The 20,595-nt window shown below is 39.1% G+C and overlaps 1 protein-coding gene across 1 annotated transcript in view; it reads left to right on the top strand.

Annotated features, from left to right (window-relative positions):
- The window catches only part of Hmcn1 (hemicentin 1), a 402,633-nt gene that overhangs the window by 320,494 nt on the left and 61,544 nt on the right, over positions 1–20,595 (top strand). The window contains exons 69-80 of the mRNA XM_028775780.1: positions 3,415–3,611; positions 7,296–7,377; positions 8,753–8,889; positions 9,971–10,112; positions 11,218–11,362; positions 11,940–12,067; positions 12,376–12,532; positions 14,634–14,755; positions 14,933–15,097; positions 17,193–17,300; positions 17,747–17,884; positions 18,009–18,143. Coding sequence (XP_028631613.1) covers positions 3,415–3,611; positions 7,296–7,377; positions 8,753–8,889; positions 9,971–10,112; positions 11,218–11,362; positions 11,940–12,067; positions 12,376–12,532; positions 14,634–14,755; positions 14,933–15,097; positions 17,193–17,300; positions 17,747–17,884; positions 18,009–18,143 — 1,656 coding nt within the window. The remainder of the gene's footprint in view (positions 1–3,414; positions 3,612–7,295; positions 7,378–8,752; positions 8,890–9,970; positions 10,113–11,217; positions 11,363–11,939; positions 12,068–12,375; positions 12,533–14,633; positions 14,756–14,932; positions 15,098–17,192; positions 17,301–17,746; positions 17,885–18,008; positions 18,144–20,595) is intronic.

Raw genomic sequence — 20,595 nt, 5'->3', positions numbered from 1 at the left:
CTTATCCTCACTGCTCACGTATTAAAAATGAATTGTATGTATATTGTGGACTGGGCGTGTTTCTATCTGCCAGTTGTGAAGACCTACGGTGTAATCATTGAATGGCAGACAATTGAATTGTCATCAAATAAGAATGATTCAGCCCCCAAGTTCCTATATTTGGGGTGGGAGGCAAAGAAACTGAAGAACTAATTATTTTGTTGAAGGTCATGTGGTTAGCATAACACTCTGTGGGACAGTAAGTTGTGAAATAGACCTTCCCATAGATCCATCTGTACCTGGAGTGGTGGAACACGCAGTGAGGCAGAAGTAAAGACCCTTGCCCATTTCACCTGTAGGAGATAGAGCTTAATTATGAGTCCATACTAATGGAAACTGAGTATAAGGGGGTGAAACGAGGCCAGGTGAGAAGGGCCTTCCAGGAAGGGCTTTGACAGCCCTCCAGGGAGGGCTAGACTCATTAAAAGACAAGAACAATTTTAAGGACAAATATGCAGCCAGATGTCTCTTCTAAAAAGTCCCTCTGGTGAGAGTAAAGACTGGATGGAAGAAGATGCTGTGTTCGTACAGGCCTGAAACCACATGGACCCGGTCTGCATGTGACAATGGAGAGAGAATCCAGAAACAGAATTATAGACAGACACATTGCTGCAGCAAATAACAGAAAGAACAGCAATGATGCTGCTGGGGCGGTGTCCAAAGCCCAGCATTCCTGGACAAAAAGATTATAGGATAACATTTCCTGTGAAATGGAAAGATGAGAAGGGTCTCCCCATCTGCTGAAAACACATCCATTCCGCACCTCACATGGAACAGCGCCACTACACAGCTTGCAAACATCTCCACTTGGGTCATTGGTGCTGCACTCAATTCTCAGCATGTGGTGGAAGGTGTCATGATCGATGGGTAGCCTTGAAAAAGTACAGTGTGGCTAGATCACAAAAGCAAGAGAGAACATCAAACACCGTGAAGCTATGAGCATAGCAGTGCCCAGGATATCATGATCAGATGTCATGACCAGTTATGAGGTTTTCACAATAGTGCATCTCTCATTCTTCAAGAGGAGCTTCTTTTTGTAGTAGGAGGTGATTGATACAGAAACCCACGACTAGTGAATGCAGAGAACAAGAGATCTTGGTGTTCTCAGGTCTAAATGGCACAGCTGTATCAAACCCCTTCCTAAAAACCTCAGGCATCATCACAGAATAGGGATCAGACAGACTGTAAGGGCCCAAGACATGGACATCTGAAGAGAAAGAGTATGACAAGGCCATTCCACACATGAATTTACAGTGTCTGCAACCTTGTACATAAGACCTGCGCAAGATTGTGCCTGCCCAGAACTGATAGGGGAGAGACTCAAAAAAGTTCCAAGCTCTAGCTGAGGAAATATTGGCAACTGATGGCTGATGGGGGAAAGGAAGTCAGTTTTCTTCAGGGATGTGTGATGTGAAGGTATCAAGAATGAGTCTCAGTTACCAGACTATGTGGCTAAATACCATGTGACTATCTACTAGTAGTAGATCCATCAAACAAGTATAAGGAACACTGGAAAAGGAACCAAAAACTGTCCGAACGCCAGCTACATTTGGAGTGTTTTTATAAAACATAGAAAAAGACAGAGCTGCTTAGCTTATTATTTTGGGGCTCCAAACTGGGATTTAGACAGGAAATGCAAGTTCTTGAGTGTTCAGAGTCAGGGCACTGAATTCCCACTCTTCTCTGGGTATAAGAGCTACGGGACAAATCCAAAGTGCGGTGGTTGGCTTCCACCTCACACATGGAACATCTGGAGACTAGAATTTGAAGCAGTAGGAACCACACTGCTCAGGCTGCTGTTCTAACATAGTTCCCATGAGCCTGAGAGGGAAGAGATTCCTAACGAATCTTTCTATTTATATGATTGGCATGTAGCAAATAATGACTAAGAAAAAACAATGAAGACTTGATTGTAGTCAGACGGAGACCCAAATTGCTGCTTAAATTAAATTAAATTAAAGAGTTTAAAGAGAGTAGAGAGTTTACAAATCGTGATTTGGTTTTGTTTATAAGGAAGCTTCATATCACTTATAAAACCTTGATAACACCCAAGAAGCCCAGGTAGTGGGTGATGTTGACTGAGAAGCATTCAGGACAGGGTCAGTTGCAGGAGGAAGTAATCTCTATTCAAGTCTAGGTCTCATATAAGTATATTAAAGAAGATAATTACTTTCATTTAATTCAATTAGCTATGTGGAGCCATTATAATCTATTAATCAGGAAACCATATATCAGTTTTATAGTGCATGTAAAATATATTTTGACAGTCATAGGTCAGATGCGTTGAAGTGTAAAAGGAGGAACTCTGGGATAAGGATTAAGACACAGAATTCCTAATTTGATTCTAAAACAAAAAAAGGATAGATTTGCTGTGTTCTCTTTTTCTAGGTAGGAAAATGAGGGCTAACAAGAATTTTAAAAAAAGAAATTTCAACAAAGATGTTACAATAGAGGTTGTAGCAGTTGCTTTTGAAAGCATTTAATTTGAAGTAAAACATGCATAAGTTTAAAGAAACGCAGAGGGTCTCCCTGTATTTCTTGATGCCAATTCTTTTAGAAGGTCCGTCCAGTTCCACAGACCTAACAACTCTTGTGCTCACTTCAAGCTCAGTCGGACATCAGGTCCTGTGCTATGAGTCAGATTCTAAACTATGTGCCTGATTTAAAACAAAAACAAAGACAAAAACCCCCTCAGCTCACCCTTGGAGCTGTCCAGCATCTACTCTGTCTGCCTCCTGAACCTGAAAGCCTACAGTTTGTACTACAAATTTTTCTCTGAAAATTTTCACTGATCACTGTAAGAAAAATCTGTTTTAAAAGGATTAAATTTGGGAGGAATTGAGCCAAGGGCCCTTAATGTTCCTTCCAAGTGTTTAGATTTTTTTTTTTTTAGCTTTCTCTGGAGGAAGGTAATTTTAGAAGTATAAACAGTAAAAGAGAAAGCTACTCCTGCCTAGACATAACAAATGCACTCCGTGCAGAAATCACTATTCCCAGTGTTTTGAACTCTTGCCACTGAGAAGAACTAAAACCATCAACAAATGATCATTCTAGTTTCTATACTCTAAATGTTTTATGTCATAGGGATGTAAATTTGAGTTGGATTTTTCTTTTCAAACTTTTAAAATCAGATCAGATAAAAACTGATATAAGGTATGATAAATATATAATAATACTTACATACTATATGTATATTATGTATGATATAATAACATATGTATGGAATAGAAACATATAGATGAGATATATTGTTGTAAATAATTTTATGTTAATAGTAAGGTGAACTATATTAAAAATAGTCTTCATCAGTGCCTTAGTGTCCTCATGTGTAAAACATCACGTTTCTTCTTCTGTTGCCTTCTCCCATTTCATTAGAACCACCTCACATCAACGGATCTGAAGAACCTGGAGAGGTATCCGTAATTGTAAATAACCCACTTGAACTATCCTGCATTGCTTCTGGAATCCCTGCCCCTAAAATTTCCTGGATGAAAGATGGCCGGCCCTTTCTACAGACAGAGCAAGTGCAGACTCTAGAAGGAGGAGCCATTCTTCGAGTGTCCAGTGCGCAGGTAAGTGTCTCCGCTCACATGTTTATTTTATCTGCCTTAACGTCTTATTCCCTAATAAATAATTCCTACTGAATAACTACATCTGCACATCTGTATATATCACTGGTCTCTACAACTTTGCAAATGATAAACTGTATCTATGATATCCATGACTAAGGAAATGCATAGAAAGAAGATGAAGAATCTGACAGAACATTACAAAGAAAACCAGATGCCTTCTCATTAACTTAAGCATGTTTTCAACACTCTGTGTGCTAATATGTTTTCTGAAGCTCCTACTTTTTTCTATGTAGTTCTTCACTAACCAGATTAAGCAACCTAAAACACAATGTGTGAGATTTCGGAGAGCACTTTTGATTCCCCAAGATAGACCACATGGAAGGCTGGAGAAATAGTTTTAAGCAATAGCTTTTCAGTAAAATTGGATGGTTATTCTGGTTTATTTTTAAAGAAACTGATCTGAAATATTAACATTAAATAATATGGGATATATTGTTATCAATAATTTTTATGCTAATAATAAAGGCAAATATTATATTATGAAGATCCTTCATCAGTATCCTGATGCTCTCATTTGTAAACTTCAAATAAAATAACAGCAGCAACAACAACAAAAATAATGATAATAATAATTAATAATAATAATAGTGTATCCTGAGAGTCCAAAAAAATGGTGCATGATGTGTTTGTGTTGGTTGCCAAAGAAACATATAACAACAGAATTAAATTCAACAAGAATTAAAATTCTTGTTACTGCTACTGTTATAATGTTCATTCTGCACGACATAGAATAATAAGACTTGTCTTGAAAGAGGCACAAGTACTAACCATAGCAAGGAATGGAAGCAGTAGACCTCAGCACAGCTCACTGTTTGTGTCATGGAGCATGTAACCTCTTCTCCTTTTATTCCAAACACAGCAGGAACCCAGAAAGGTTCAGACTAAACTTTCAAGCCATGCATTGAATCAAAACCCTTCAAGAGCTTTCCCACTCTCTCAAAGAAATAAAATGTCACACAAGACACAACCAGATGTGAGACCAGCACACCACTGGAGATAGCAATGAGGTGGAAAGTGAAACATGGCCAAGCCTTGAGCTTGTCTCTGCTTCTGCTGCTCCTAATGTATTATCGTCATATTTGTGCACACCTGTTACAACATTTACATTAGATTTTACACATCTGAATGTTGTCTTTTGATGTACCTCTCGGCTCTCTGCCATTATGCCTGGCACATAATGTCTTCTTAGCAAATTCTGAATTGAATACTATTGACATTTGTTTCTTGAATTATCTTCTGTCATAAACTAAGTCTGGGCTTGCTCCAAGCAGGACATGTCAATCCTCCAATAAAATATTTTGATCCAGCTTTGCCACTATACATTCTTCTTCTGAAGCATAACATATGTCAATGACTCTCCGGAATATAAAATCATCTACTTAATTTTTTAAACGTATCAGCAGAACACATTTCAAACTGTAACTATAGGTAATGACTCTCAATATCGAGAAGGAAGCAAGCTGTTGGGAAATATTTCCTGGTGGAAGTAAATTTGGATTAGCCACCAGTGATGTGTCAAGTTTAGCCAACCTGAAGACAAGTGAAGGGAATATAATTAATCTACAGTGAACAAGAGTTGGCAGAGAAGAGTTTTAAAGAGACGATGAGAAAAATCAAATGTTATTTTCTAGAAAATGATGTGTGTGATGTGTGTGTGTGTGTGTGTGTGTGTGTGCGTGTGTGTGTGCACTCTCTGTGTGTAACACATTCGTGGGAGTGTGCAGAGCATGTGGAACCCAGAGCAAAATGTTAGGTGTGTCCCTGTAACACTGTCAACCTCATTGGCTTAAGAAGAGGCCTGTCACTGAGCTAGAAGCTTGCCTTTCAGGGAAGGTGATTGACCAGAGAACTCTCAGAAACCTGAGCTTGTATTTAATCTCCAAAGTGCTGAGGTTAGAGTCACAGGTATTCTCTTTAAATAGCTGCTGGGGATTTGAACTCAGGTCCTCATACTTACAGAACTAATGATCTTCCACACTGAGCTATCTCTTCCAGACATTCATTTTCTAATTCTTAACAAAGGCTTGTATGACCAATGCCTAAAGTATTTTTAACCATTTTTTCTGTCTTTTTTATTCATTTTTTTCCATGAATTAATTATTTTATTCATTTTATATCCCGATCGCAGCCCCCCCATCCTCACAATAACTCCCCCTCACACCTCCTCCCTTCACTCCTTCCCCTTTGGCTCTGAGAAGAGAGAGGTCCCTCCTGGGAAACCAACTCACCCTGACACCTCAAGTCACTGCAGAACTAGGTACATTCTCTCCCACTGAGACCAGACTAGACAGTCCAGTTAGGGAAGCAGGATCCACAGGCAGGCAACAGTCAGGGTCAGCCTTGCTCCAGCTGTTGGAGGACTCACGAATACCAAGCTGCACATGTGCTACATATGTGCAGGCGAGTATGCTAGGTCCAGCCCAGTACGCTCTTTGGAGGGTGGTTCAGTCTCTGAGAGCTCGAAGGGTCCAAGTTAGTTGACTCTGTTGGTCTTCTTCTGGAGTTCCTATCCCCTCTGGGGTTCCTCAATTCTTCCCCCAACTCTCCTGTTTTTCAAACGCTCTAGTCTTAAATTTTTTCAAAGGAATGTGTGAAGCCAACAAAGATCTTTTTCATAACCTATAAAGTCAAATTTGAATATAAGAATTTTTTAAATGCCAGTATTCGAATGCTCAAGTAGTAAATAAGTGAAATGGCCGAGGACTTCTTACTGTTATAAAACATATTTTTGCTAATAGTGAGGTTTACCAGACTAATATCTCCAGATGTGGTGTTTATATAATGCCAAACATATAGATGAAAACCGACATCCAGCAGAAAACATGCATGAGTATTTTTAAATAACTGGTTTGGGTTTTAATCAATGAGATGCTGCTGTCAGTGTGACACTGTCACCAAACAGCATTCTATCACTGTATATCTCAATGACAGATTTGAGATGTGGTAGTAACTTGCTTAACTTAGTAATCTGGTGTTCTGTTTACCAGTTGCTTCAATGAACACACTACTTCCTTCAGAAAGAGTGTAATAGAAGTGTATGGTTTAACAAATGGTTTATGTAAACAACGTTTATGTAACATGAACCTGAATGCTTATTTCTTCAAATTAAATATTGAACATGTGAACTACCATGTTTGGTACTGGATCTTTTACAAGTACACATAGACATGTATAACTTTTTATTTACGTATGCTTTTTTTCCTTTTTATATATTTTTTTTGTTTTTTTTGTCTGTTTTTTTTTGAGACAGGGTTTCTCTGTATAGCCCTGGCTGTCCTGGGACTCACTCTGTAGACCAGGCTGGCCTCGAACTCAGAAATCCGCCTGCCTCTGCCTCCCAAGTGCTGGGATTAAAGGCATGCGCCACCACCGCCGGGCTCCTTTTTAAATTCTTATATCAAAACTCCTTTCTAAAACTCCTTTAAACATAGTTTTATACATAACAGAGGTGTTGGCCAATGTGCAATATTAAAACACTAACCATAGTGACAAAGTTTGTTACATCTGCACTTCCTCGTGTTATTTTGCCTTATATGGTAATCTTATTAGTTCTGGTGAAATTTTATCTTCACCACCAACACCAGCATGCTAACACTGCATATTTTGTTTGTTTGGGTTTTGTAGGTGGAGGATACAGGACGATACACCTGTCTGGCATCCAGTCCTGCAGGGGATGATGATAAAGAATATTTAGTGAGAGTACATGGTAAATTTGGTGATTTATGTTTGATCCACACACAATCCTAGCTAAAAACTATACTAGAGATCTTGACACTTCACAACATATCATATGTTTATAAGTTGAGAAATACATATTTTACAAATTTCATTCTTAGAGTTAATAATAATGTATGAGCTCTTTGGGATGTAGTTCATTGGCGTTTTGAGCTATTTGTCTTGTTTTCACACAAAGAATTCAAATTGGATGATTTAGAAATAACAGAACATAAATTACAATAATGATTATAATAAAGACAATCCTTAGTCTTTCCACACAAGGATACAATGTTTTCTCATGAGAACATTCTATTGCAAAAACTGTGATCATAGGTGGCATAGCAGCATATATCTGTGGTCCCAGCTTCCATGGAAGTTGAGGCAGGAAGATTGCTTAAGCTTAGAGTTTGCAACTGACTAGGGAAACAAGAAGATCCTTAATATCAAAAAAGTGACAATTCAGACACAGAACTTGAGTTGTTTTATGCCTTACTTAATAATGTAGTGAACATTCTTATGTTAACAAATATATTCTATAGCATTATTTTTAAGATTGCATGTTGCCATGTATCTTACTCCCTATTTAGAATTATTTAGGCATACTAGAATATTCTGCCTTTTAATCTATATTGACAATATGTTAGCAATTCCCTTTATTTTTAAAATTTACTGTGCTACACTTACTTGTTTATACATGCATGAATGTGCACATATATTCTTTTAAAGATTTTGAAAATCACTGCCTTTTACTTTTTAGAAAGTTTGAATTAACTCGGCCCCTTTGAATATTACTTTTGTATGTACATCTACATCATTCTTCATGGGGAGGATTGAGAACTAAATGGGTTTTTCAGAGCCTGACTGGCCAGGCAATGCAGGTTGTCAGGCATGAAGTTTCCCTGGTATCCCTACTCAAAATGTAGGCCTACCTAAGTAACTCAAAATATGATTTACTGAGAAATATATCTGTATTAATCAGAAAAAATGGACATAGTTCTTAATAGTGTGATGGGCAGTTAATGATTTGGTAATTGTTTTAATAGTCAGGGAAAAGTATTATCCAGTGTGGATGCTGATGGAAGGACATCTTTGTGCCTCCATTTCCTATCACCTGTCAAATGGTGATGATGATGTGGCTGTCGTATTATTCATGTCTTTGTTGGAAAGATTTCATTATCTAGTCAAAATGAAAGTACTAAATAATAAAGATCCAATTTGCTAATACTCTGGACCATACATTAAATGGCAAACTGTTGAGGACCATGCCTCTTTTATCGTACAGTAGACTTAAGCATTGTTGAATACTGATAGATCATTTATATCCCATTCATCAAATGCACTTGATACGGTGTTCTCATGCTCAGTGCCTCCTAATATTGCTGGAATGGATGAAGCCCAGGACTTCGCTGTGTTAAGGAACAGACAGGTGACATTGGAATGCAAATCCGATGCAGTGCCTCCACCTGTGATCATGTGGCTCAAAAATGGGGAGCAGTTACAGGTAAACCTTCCTCATGACTCTGCAGATTTGTTTTTAAGAGACAAAAGCAGTCGAGAAGCCATTGCTAGTGGTCAAAAGCCAATCATTTCCAGTTGCTAGTTACTCCCAACTGCACAGGCAGGCACAGGGGCCTTCAGTAAACTACCTTCCCTTTCTAGCCTTTGCTTAGTAGTTCATTTGGGCCAAAACACAGATAGACTTATGATCCTGAAGAAACTGGCACATGGTTGTATGTCCTAAAGCCTGTAGACTGAAGTCCTAATTAAACTCTCAGCTCTTTTAACTAAAGAGATAGAACCCATCAAGGGCTCAAAGGAACTGGTCTACCACGTCTCCAGGATAAAGCTATTACTGAATTTTTCTGGTTAGAATTTGGACTCTGGAGTGGCCTGCACACATCTGTAATATCCCTACTGATGGGTTTCTGGGCCCAGAATTCTAAGGAAAAGCCAAAGTTCCTCTAAAGCTTCCTGTGGTTGGGTGGTGCCTACCTGCTGACAGAGCAGTAGCTTCGAATTCTTACTAGCCATTTACAGCAAATGAAAGCTGAAGCTGAAGGCTTTGGTTATCCTAAATCTGTTAGGGACTGCTTTCCAGAAAATGTCCTAAGGAGGACTGATAAAGGCTTGATTTGAACCATCTGGCCTGTCTTGTTTCTCCTTGTTTGATGGCATCGGATGCACTGTACCCCTGACTTAACCAAAGTCAGTGAGACAATGAAAGAGGCTTTAGCAATTATGTAAACCAACCTTGCCACATGGCAACCCTACGGTTCATTCTGGCTATTTTTGCTCTTATAAAATAGTATTTGAGGTCTGAAGAGAAGACACAGAGACTACTCTCTCAGAGAACCTGAGTTCAGTTCCTAGCATCCATGCTGGGTGGTCACAATCATCTATAACTCAAGCTCCAGAGATCCAACACCCCCTTCTGGCCTCCACAAGCACCCCACACACATATACATATAGAGCATATTATACACACACACACACACACACACACACACCATTAAAATCAGTATAATAATGCTTTATCTTATTTCGCTGACAATTTGATGACAGATTTTACTTTTTGAATCCAGGCAACACCTCGAGTAAGAATCCTGTCTGGAGGCAGATACTTGCAAATTAACAATGCAGACCTGGGAGACACAGCCAATTATACCTGTGTGGCCAGCAACGTCGCAGGAAAGACTACGAGAGAATTTATCCTCACTGTAAATGGTAAGAAAAATTACTGTTTCACAATCTGAAAATTTTCACTAAGAATATTCGAAGAGGTGATAATGTTCAGGAGCTTACTGAGTAAATCCTTGTGGTCACACTATTAACTTGCAAAAGCAACACATAGGACTTATGTTAGACATATATTGCAAATTAATTCAGCTCCAAAATGTAGATCTGGAGATATATTACAGCATCACACAGGAATGCAACACATACGTCTACACAGATACACATACACACCCTACAAATGCCCAGCACACATGCATGCGTGCACGTGCATACAAACACATGCACACACAGGATTATTAGTAGATCCAGATAATCTACTTCATCCAGCTGAGGGGAAACCATCACACTACATCTACACATGACAAACAGCCCATCATTTATTTTGCTATTATTGGTGGAGACTTTCTAACATACTGTACATATGCACAGGGTTACGACGTTCTTAACCAATGCCATACTACTGCAATTTTCTTAAATATGCATATCTAGATGCCAAAACTTGCCAAAATTCAGAAAAACGTGTAGATTTCCCTCCATAGCAGTCCCTTCGGATTTTAACACAAGAAATTTTACAACATACTGGATGACCCGCACAACTAATAATCTCTAATACCAAAATTAAAGTTCAGGCTTTGTATTCCCATATGAACTCTATGATTAATAAAATGCCTGTTCTGAGACTCACATGATTAACCACAGATGTGTTTTTCATTAAAACAGCCCACTTTCTGTTCTTTATTTAAAGTGAAACTCTTCCAGCATTAACATTCTTTGACCATTATTTGGCTAGAAAGAAATAAGAAATATCAACTTTAATTTGCATCAGACCCAAGCTGAATTTTACTCACGCCTCTCTCACAAGGGCCAGATTTCCCATGCTGTATCCGGGATTTAAAATTCTTCTCCTCATTTATTCTTTATTTTCAAATGCAAGATATCTTCAGTGAGACTTCAGGAGTTGGACTTTAATTCTATTTATCCTAAGGTAGATTAGTGTAGACAAAGCTAATGACTTCACTTAAAGTTCTCCAGATTCTTAGTGAGGGCTGAAGTATTTATTGTAACTAGACTGTTGTGTTTGTTTCTTGTTCAGTTCCTCCAAGCATCAGTGGTGGTCCCCAGAGCCTAGTCACTCTCTTAAATAAGTCAATTGCCCTGGAGTGCCATGCTGAAGGTATGCCAGCCCCAAGGATAACATGGAGAAAGGATGGCACTGTGCTAGCTGAGAACCACGCAAGGTAACAGTTCTAAAAGGGGGAGAAAGTACTGCAATGAGAAATTGAAATGTAAATCTTCAAATTATTTTTTTCTAATGAATTGGGATTTTTATTAGTCATTTTATTAATTTACATTTCAAATGAATTGTTTTGATCTTACTGTTTTTTATTATTTATGTCTTTTTAAATTTAATTTAATTTAATTATATTTTATTTATTTACATTTCAGATGTCATCCCCTTTCCCCATTTCTCCCCCAAGAAACCCCCTATCCCATCTCCCCTCTTACTACTTATTCCTCCTTACTATTTTTAGAATCAGTGTTTTCATCCTAAGACCTAAGATGAGAATCAAAATTTACTATTTTTCAAACATAACTCTTATGATTTAATTCATCAGGGTCATAAGGCTGTCTGCTATGCATCTTCACACTGCATGCACCCTTTCCCTCCTCCAGTAGTGTCCTAAATACGTCTCACCTGAAACAGAAAAAAACCACTAACAGGAGATTTTACCAAGTCTTTAAAGTCTACCTGAGTCACAGTGTAAAATTGAAAAGGGCTGATTCAGAAAAACTTAGCTGTGATCTTTCTTACAGATACTCCATTTTGGAGAATGGATTCCTTCAGATTCAGTCAGCACATGTCACAGATACCGGACGGTATTTGTGTATGGCAACCAATGTGGCTGGAGCAGACCGTAGGCGAATAGATTTACAAGTCCATGGTAAATATACATTTTTAAAAATAATCCAGGCTTTGGGTCACTTTTTTTTTTAACTGAAACTAGTGAGCTAATAAAAACCTGGACCCCCCAAAGACTAAGCATATTCCACTACATTGTGAACAAGACAAAGCCAATGCTTTCAGACAAAGCCAATGCTTTCTCTTTCCTGTGGATAATATCACCATAGCACAGTTCGTGACACTCTGCTGTGCCTTAATTATAGGGCAAACTACTAATGACAAATTTCATCAGGAGTATTTAAAATAATGTGCTATTTGCTGAGTGTATTTTCTCCTTGATTGTTTTAGTTCCTCCGTCTATTGCCATGGGTCCTACCAACGTAACAGTAACAGTGAATGTCCAAGCTACATTGGCTTGTGAAGCTACTGGGATACCCAAACCATCAGTCACCTGGAGAAAAAATGGACATCTTCTTAATGTAGATCAAAATCAAAATTCATACAGGTAAGAATAAATCACTTATTTTAAATAGTTTAAAATTTTTTAACGGACACAGTTGTACATAGCTATTGATACTCTGTGATATCTCAATACATTTGAAAAATAATGTATTTCATGTATAATATCTTGATGTGTAATGGTCAGATCGGGATAACTGGCTCATCTAACATCCCATATTTGCATATTTCTTTGTGTTAAAACATTGAAAACCTGTCAGGTGGTGGCGGCGCATACATTTAACCCCATCACTCAGGAGGCAGAGGCAGGCAGGAGTTACAGCCAGGACTACACAGATAAACTTTACATTAACACCCAAAAAGAACATTAAAAATCCTTTCTAACAGCTATTTTGAAATGTTCGCGTCGTTAGTCAGACAGTCCTCTACGCAAATGCACCTCCCTGATGCCATTGTTGCGCCCCCTCCCCCATCATTCCCAAGACTTGGTAATGACTATTCACTTCCGTACTCCTGTTAGCTCAACTTTTTATCTTCAATATATAATGAGAACAAGCCGAGCCTTTTTGGTGTCTGGCTAATTTCCCTTAGCATAATGAAGTAAAGATAATTCCACTGGAAAAAAAAAATCCCACCTAACATTTAGAAACAGTTTTTTAAAGTAACCTGCATTTTAACCCCATCAAGAGGGGCATCAAATATATAAAGAATGAAGAATTAGCCAGTTGCTAGAAAATACTCCCTTAGTATGGAATTTGATTTCCAACCTATTTTTGTTTTTAAATTAAAGATGTAGCTTTTCTATATGCAACAACCCTATGATGGCTGTTGTTGCAGTCCGAAGGCATGTTTGACCTAGTTTGTTTAGTGTCTTCTATAAGTTCATAATGACAATGACTGTAAACACCTTTTTGCATAAAACACAAAGTATTCTGTGGAAGTCAGTACAAGCATTATTTTGTAAAATAAAAACTCAAACTTAACACCTTGACATATAATGTACCTACTTGGCCACTTGAGTAGGTAGAAACAAACAGCAGGTTCTCCTGTTCTTACACCCTTTCAGCTTCCCTGATAGAGCTTCCTGTCTGGCAGTGTCTGTGTCTTGAAAGCTGAACTTTGAGTCACTGTGAATTTCTGCTGGCTTAACAACCCTTCACCTCAGTTCAGCTAACAGCCCATTATCCCATCAAGTTATCTGCCAGAGTGCTAACATCAAATGCAGTCATAGTGATACTTTGACAAGAGGCAATTCTTACTCACCGGGAAATATGAAACCAGGAATGATTCCACTGAAAATCTACCAGCTCTGTCTCTCTCACTGTTGAATCTTTGGTGTTGGACTCAGTGGTTAAAAGTAGACTTGCTGTGGAAAATGCGGACACGGCATGCCAAATACACTTCCGTTAAACCAAACCCATGTCTCTTTTCTTTTTTCATTTTCAAGTATGCAGTATACATGCATACACATGTAGTTACATGTGTGGGGGTACATGTGGGTGTGTAGCAGGACTTCACATAGGTATGCATACGAAAGCCTGAGGCAGATGCTAGGAATTATTTTCAACTGTTCTTCTAGCTTATTCACTGTATCACGATCTCTCAGTCATATACATATCGGCGTGGATATGTATACACATGGTACAGCTCCAAACTAGCCATGAGCCATGACAAATAAAGAGGCGTGTAAAACACAGGGGCCGGGGCAGTGAAACAGACCTCTACTCACTGACATGGCACAGAAGTAACCAAATATCCACCCTCAGAGTCACTGATAAATTTCAAGATGCTTTATGAGAAGCATTTCTAATGGAGCCAGGAATACATTCTATGCTATTAAATAGTAGCCGTCAATATACTTCATCTACTAGGAGAAAAAGGTTGGTGACACTGCCTGTATTCAGAAAATGTAAGATTCAGTGTTCAGGCAGTTCTTCCAGGCAGCTATTTCCCGTTGATATAAAGCTTAGATCCTTTACCACATAAAGTTACATTTTGATGTGCAAACTGTGCATCAGATAGATGACGCTCATCTGACGTGAAGGAAGAGCTCTTTCCCTCAGCTTGTCTCAGCTCCTTACCACAATACGAACTGCAAAATGCGTGGAAACTAACATACGGAATCTCATGTTCGGACTCTCCTCTAGGCTCCTTTCCTCGGGTTCACTTGTCATCATTTCCCCGTCTGTGGATGACACTGCCGGTTACGAGTGCACTGTGACGAGCGATGCTGGAGAGGACAAGAGAGCAGTGGACCTCACTGTCCAAGGTAGAACGAGCTCGAAAGCAGATAGATGGACACACAGTGCTGTCCTTTCCCCAGACAGCCTCCCTCCATACCTGCTTGGCCCTCATTCCCTAGCATCAGGGAGAAGAGGGACACGTGACTCTGGGAATGTGGAGGGGTGGAGTGGAAATGCTTGGTTTTCTCTTGTTGCTCTTTCAGTTCCTCCCACTATAGCTGATGAGCCTATGGATTTCCTGGTAACCAGACAGGCCCCAGCAGTCATGACCTGCTCTGCTTCTGGAGTTCCAGTTCCCTCAATTCACTGGACCAAAAATGGCATAAGACTGCTTCCCAGAGGAGACGGCTATCGGATTCTGTCCTCGGGTAACAAGACCCCGTCCTGTGACTTCGCTCTGACTGACTGGAGTAGTTAGCAATGGGCAGCCCTGCCCAGACTTGTTATGACAGGATGAAAAATTTAAAAAGCCTTGGTTCCTGAAATACAGTTATGATAAGAAGGGGGAGCAGGTAAAAAAAAAAAAGAAAGAAAGAAAAAGAGTCTAGAAACAAAATAACATGTACTACCCAAACCTGATCTGATATAATAAGCATGCTCATAAACATGATAAACCACAGACTTAGCAAAGTCCCTCCTTACAGAGAGTCACAGTTTTCCCACTGACAAAATAAAATGTTTATTTAAAAGCCATTTAGTGCCTAAGATAGAATTGTACTATCTTGAGACTGTGTGACTAAGGTAAGCTTTTAAGTTTTCCTTTTTGTTTATCTTCTCTTCTAATCCTGACTGCAGCTTCCCCTCCCCCGCACTCCTCCCAGTTCCCCTCCTCAGCAGCCCCTCCCTTCTCTCCTCCCAGCTCTACCACCTCCCTTCTCCCCCAGGTCCACTGCTCCCCCATTTTTAATGCTTGAACAATTAGGCAAGAAAGGTTGGATGCTAAATTTACTTTTGACAGTGGTAATAGTCAATATTTGTACAATGTATAGCACTGAGAAAAATTATTTAACTAAATGAAAATATATGTGATTTTCAGTGAAAATGGGTCCTGTACTAGGCAGGCATACTTGAGACAGATTGAGTAACAACTCATCCTGAGATTTCATGAGTGTGTGTTTTCTGGTTTTGTGTTTTCCTTTTTCTCTTTTTATTTAGTCTTCTGTCATACAATCTATTCTAACCATAGCTTCGTCTCCCTCCATTCCCTGCTAGTCTCCTCCCTCAACTCTCCTCACCCACAGAACCACTGCTCATCCATTTCCCCTCAGAAAGGAGCAGGCCTCCCTGGAATATCAACCAAACACTGCATTTAAAAATGCAGATTAGGGGGTAAACCCTTAAGGCAGGACGAGGCAACCTAGTAGGAGAAAATGGGTCCTAAGAGCAGACAAAAACACTTCCACTGTTAGGAGTCCCCCAAAACCTCATGATAAACTATATTGTTCTAAGAGAATTTATGTGTTTCTTTAATCAATGGGAAATAATAGGACATTGACTCTCAGCACATAGCTTTGGTTTTAAAGCAGAATATTATGGTGATCTCATATAAATCAGCAGATTGGTTAGAATTCTATCATAAAAGAAAAGGTCATTACACCAGTATAACCATAAAGTACTGTTCTAGAAAATAGTATAGAATTGTCTTGGGATGTTAAGCAGAGTTCCCATAAAGTCAAGACTCCTTCCGAGGTCTCTCTCTAAGGTGCATCAAATCCTGTCTGCACCTGCACATTAGAGATGCTCACTGAATCATCCAAAATAGCTGAAAGGGAAAGCAATTCAAATGCCCATCAGCTGCTGAACAGATACACAAAAGTGCTATTGTCCACAACAGGAAATCTATTTGGCTGTAAAAAAAGGGACACAGTATTATACATGCTAAAATAAATGAATCTCAAAAACGTGTTTACAGTGAAGTTAGGCAGTAACAAAAGCAAAAAGCAAAACAACAACAACAAAAAAAACAGAGTGTGTGATTCCACCTTGATGAAGCACTTACAAAAGGGAAACCTGTAAAAGCAGTAGGTGGATGGATGTGGTCCAGGACTGGGTTTGGAAGCTGGGAGTGACCACAAATAGACACTAGTCTTTTGTAGGTTTTCTGAAATTAGCTTGCAGTTATCATTAGCTAACTCTCCAACTATTAAAACAAAAAAAAAAACCTCATTAAATGGTGTATTTGATGCCCTTTCTGGTAAGTAAAGTATGTATCAATAGAGAAATTATAATTAATTACTTGTTAGTAATGTCAAAAAATGAGAAACATGTAACTTACTGAATTAGGAAAACAAAGATACACTCTACAGTAAATCTTTTTCTGTAGGAGACAGGAAGGTTGTAAGCACCAGACCATCTTGGGCTACATACGAGGTTTCAGGATAGTCTGGGCTATGTGGCAAGACCATGTCACAGAAGCAAACAAACAAGAAGAAAACAAATAAAAACTCTTTCTTTTTCTATTAGGAGCAATTGAGATATCTGCTACCCAATTAAACCACGCAGGAAGATATACTTGTGTTGCTCGGAATACAGCAGGCTCAGCACACCGGCACGTTACCCTCCGTGTTCAAGGTATGGAAGGCTGTTTGTTAACTAAACTCTTGCTGGTGGCTTAATGGGTGAATTCTTCTCTAGTATGTACAAAAACTGGGGTTTGCTCTTCAACACCACACACTAAAAGTTGCCTGGTTTGGGGGAGAGGAGTAATTATTTATATGTGTTTTTATTGTCATATTTTATTCCTTAAAAAATCTATACAGAACAACCTAAAAAATATGTTTCTTCTTTGGTTTTTGTGATCTCTTTCAACATCAGTTTTTTTCCACCAGCGTTTTCTACTACAGCTACTATGTAGAAAGATCTAAAAACCATAAAAAGGCCAGTCAAAGCTTTTCTCTTGTACAGCCAACTCACTGGTGTTTGGGGTTGTGGATTTGACACATTGAAACTTATCACTATAGCAGGCAGCTCTGCTTTATAATAAGCAATGCTATCCTTTTGTTGATCGGATTTTGCAGAGCCTCCAGTCATTCAACCCCAACCAAGTGAACTGGATGTCATTCTAAACAACCCCATCATACTACCATGTGAAGCAACAGGAATACCCACTCCATTCATAACTTGGCAAAAAGAAGGCATCAACGTCATTACCTCAGGTACCTACCACGATTTCAGTAAAGATTGTTGTGGTATATGTAGTGCTTTGTAATTCAGAAATTTGTCTACCTTCTTATCAAGTGAAAATAAAACTTTGACTCTGCTTTTATGACTGTGGTATAGGCAAGAGCCTTGCTGTTCTTCCTAGTGGCAGCTTACAGATCTCCAGAGCTGTTCGAGGGGATGCTGGCACTTACATGTGTGTGGCTCAGAACCCAGCTGGTACAGCCTTGGGCAAGATCAAGCTGAATGTACAAGGTACTTGGGTAATTCATCCTCTATGTCTTCAGAGATGTTTGTGACAATATATACTAATTGTAAATATGTAAATAGTGTGCTTGCTTCTTCATACAACTCTCTTCACTCTTAGATCACAGTATCTTACTTTTTCCCCTAGAAAAGGTTCTAGGGCCTGAAGCCTTGCTACAGAAGATGACAGAATGTGTTCTTTTTATTTCATGTGTGAGAACTAGGACATCCATCCTGTTTTAACTTCTATGAAACTCTACTTGATACAATAGACAAATCTCCATGATTTAGTTTTCTGACTTTGATTACCTATAGTTAGGCATGGCTTAAAGATATGAAATAGAATATCTCAGAAATGAATAACTTGTAAGTTTTCATTTCTTCTGAGGAATGTAGTGAAATCTTTCCTTCAATGGGAACTATGTTTAACCAGCATATCCACATTTCATATACTGAGCCTTAGTCTCAGCATCAGACCTCCTGTCACAGGAGTCAACACCTGTGACCAGTCTCCTTTCTTTCACTTCAAGACAATCTCAAACTGCAAAAGTTGCAATGTTGACAATTCACATATGCCACCAAATTTGAACAGGAGTGAAAACTGGCAAGAACAATGTGACATTTTAAGAGAGAATGGGATAGCGTAAGACCCGAGCATACAGTGTGTCAACTGTCCTGCTTCATTTTAATACATTTGCTATTTACATCATTAATCTCTACTGCACCCAAGTTATTAGTTAAACTTCATTGTAGGCATGTGTATGAGAAAACATAAAGGATACGAAATTCTATAACATAATCAGTTTCAGACATCCATAGCGTCCTGCAGTACATCAGCTATGAAGAGGGAGCAAATGTGCTTGTTCTTACTCATGGTAGCATGCTTAGTAAGTTGGGCTTTAGATTTATTTTATTTTTATTCGTGTGTGTGTGTCTGTCCGTCTGTCTGTATGTGCACATGAGTGCTGATGCCCACAGAAGCCAGAAGAGTGTGTCAGGTCCCGTGGAGCTGGAGTTACAGGAAGCTGTGAGCAGTCCAGTGTGGGTGCTGAGAACTGAATTCTGGTCCTCTGTAAAAGCAGCAAGTGCTCTTAAGCACTAAAGTCACTTATCCAGCCCCCTGAGAACAGACCTTTTTAACAAGAAAAACATCGGAAACTTGTTGAGGTGGCACTGAATTAAAGTGCTCGTCACCAAGCCTAATGATCTGAGCTTGATGCGCTAGAGGAGAGAACTCACTCCCACAAGTTGTTCACTGACCTCCACACATGAGCATGCGTACACATAGGAATGACAACAAAAGATAACTTTAAAATTACAGAGCCCAGGAATGTGTGTGTGTGTGTGTGTGTGTGTGTGTGTGTGAGAGAGAGAGAGAGAGAGAGAGAGAGAGAGAGAGAGAGAGGGAGGAGCAATGAGAAGATAAACAAAGACAGAGAGATAGAGGAGGAAAATAATTTTCCATGTTAAACTGACAGTTTCATAATACAATTTTTATGTCTTTCTAGGATATGAAGTAAAATGGTAATAGGTTCAAGATACTAAACTTAAATGAATTAATCCTGAATTTCCTCACATATAGCATTTCCTATAGACAATTAACAAATATAATAAAACTCACATTTCTGTTATTTGAATTCTTAATTTCAAATTGTGCAAAAAAAAAAGAAAAGAAAAAGAAAACCAAAGGCTGAAATGATGAATAGTGGAAATAAGATACGTTGGGTCATTTTATTGGATCAATGGTTAGGGTGGGTTTCTCTTTGGGGTAAGGGGAGAGTTAAGAGATGAACAATGATTAAGGACAAGCCATCTTGCCAAATTGTCCATACTCGTGTGGCCAGACAGTGCTGACCAAGGAGAGGGCAAAAAAGCATGAAGAATAGACCAAGACAAGGCTATTGTTGAAGGACCAGATACACTGTGGTAGAGTTTCATTCTCTGCTCAACGGGAAGGGTGCGGCCAGGATTATGGTTCTGTTTTGACTAAATGCTTTTGGATACTGTATAGATATTACCTTTGAGGATAGACAAGAGTGGGACTAGAAGAGTGGTTAGATATGTCTGGCCAAGGTATCATGGTCTGAGAGAGGAAGCCAAGGTCTAAGCTGCACAAGAGTTAGGAAAAGTTGTGGATTAAAGATGTCTTTGGAGGTTTAAAAGTTGACACATTTGAAGGTTAGAGGAGACGCATGTTTCAGGGGCTTCAGGTTCGAGTTTAAGAGAGTGAAAGTGCAACGAGGGGATCACTAGGGTGACAGAAGCGACCTAGAAAAGGCTATGGCAAGCAGGTGAATTTTCTAGAGATGCTCCACCATTTTGCACGGCTGCAATGGGTGCATTCTGGAGAGGAACAGCCCCAGAGACTTTGTTCCCTGATTGCTTCTTCCTACTGAAATGCCTTTCCTGGCTCTATTACAGAGCCTAATGATTCCAGTGCATCAACCCACACTATTGGGCA

Source organism: Grammomys surdaster, unplaced genomic scaffold (assembly GCF_004785775.1).
Source record: "Grammomys surdaster isolate TR1022 unplaced genomic scaffold, NIH_TR_1.0 259, whole genome shotgun sequence".
Classification (NCBI taxonomy): domain Eukaryota; kingdom Metazoa; phylum Chordata; class Mammalia; order Rodentia; family Muridae; genus Grammomys; species Grammomys surdaster.
Note: the sequence above shows the minus strand (reverse complement) of the source record. Positions and strands in the feature narration are given on the sequence as shown.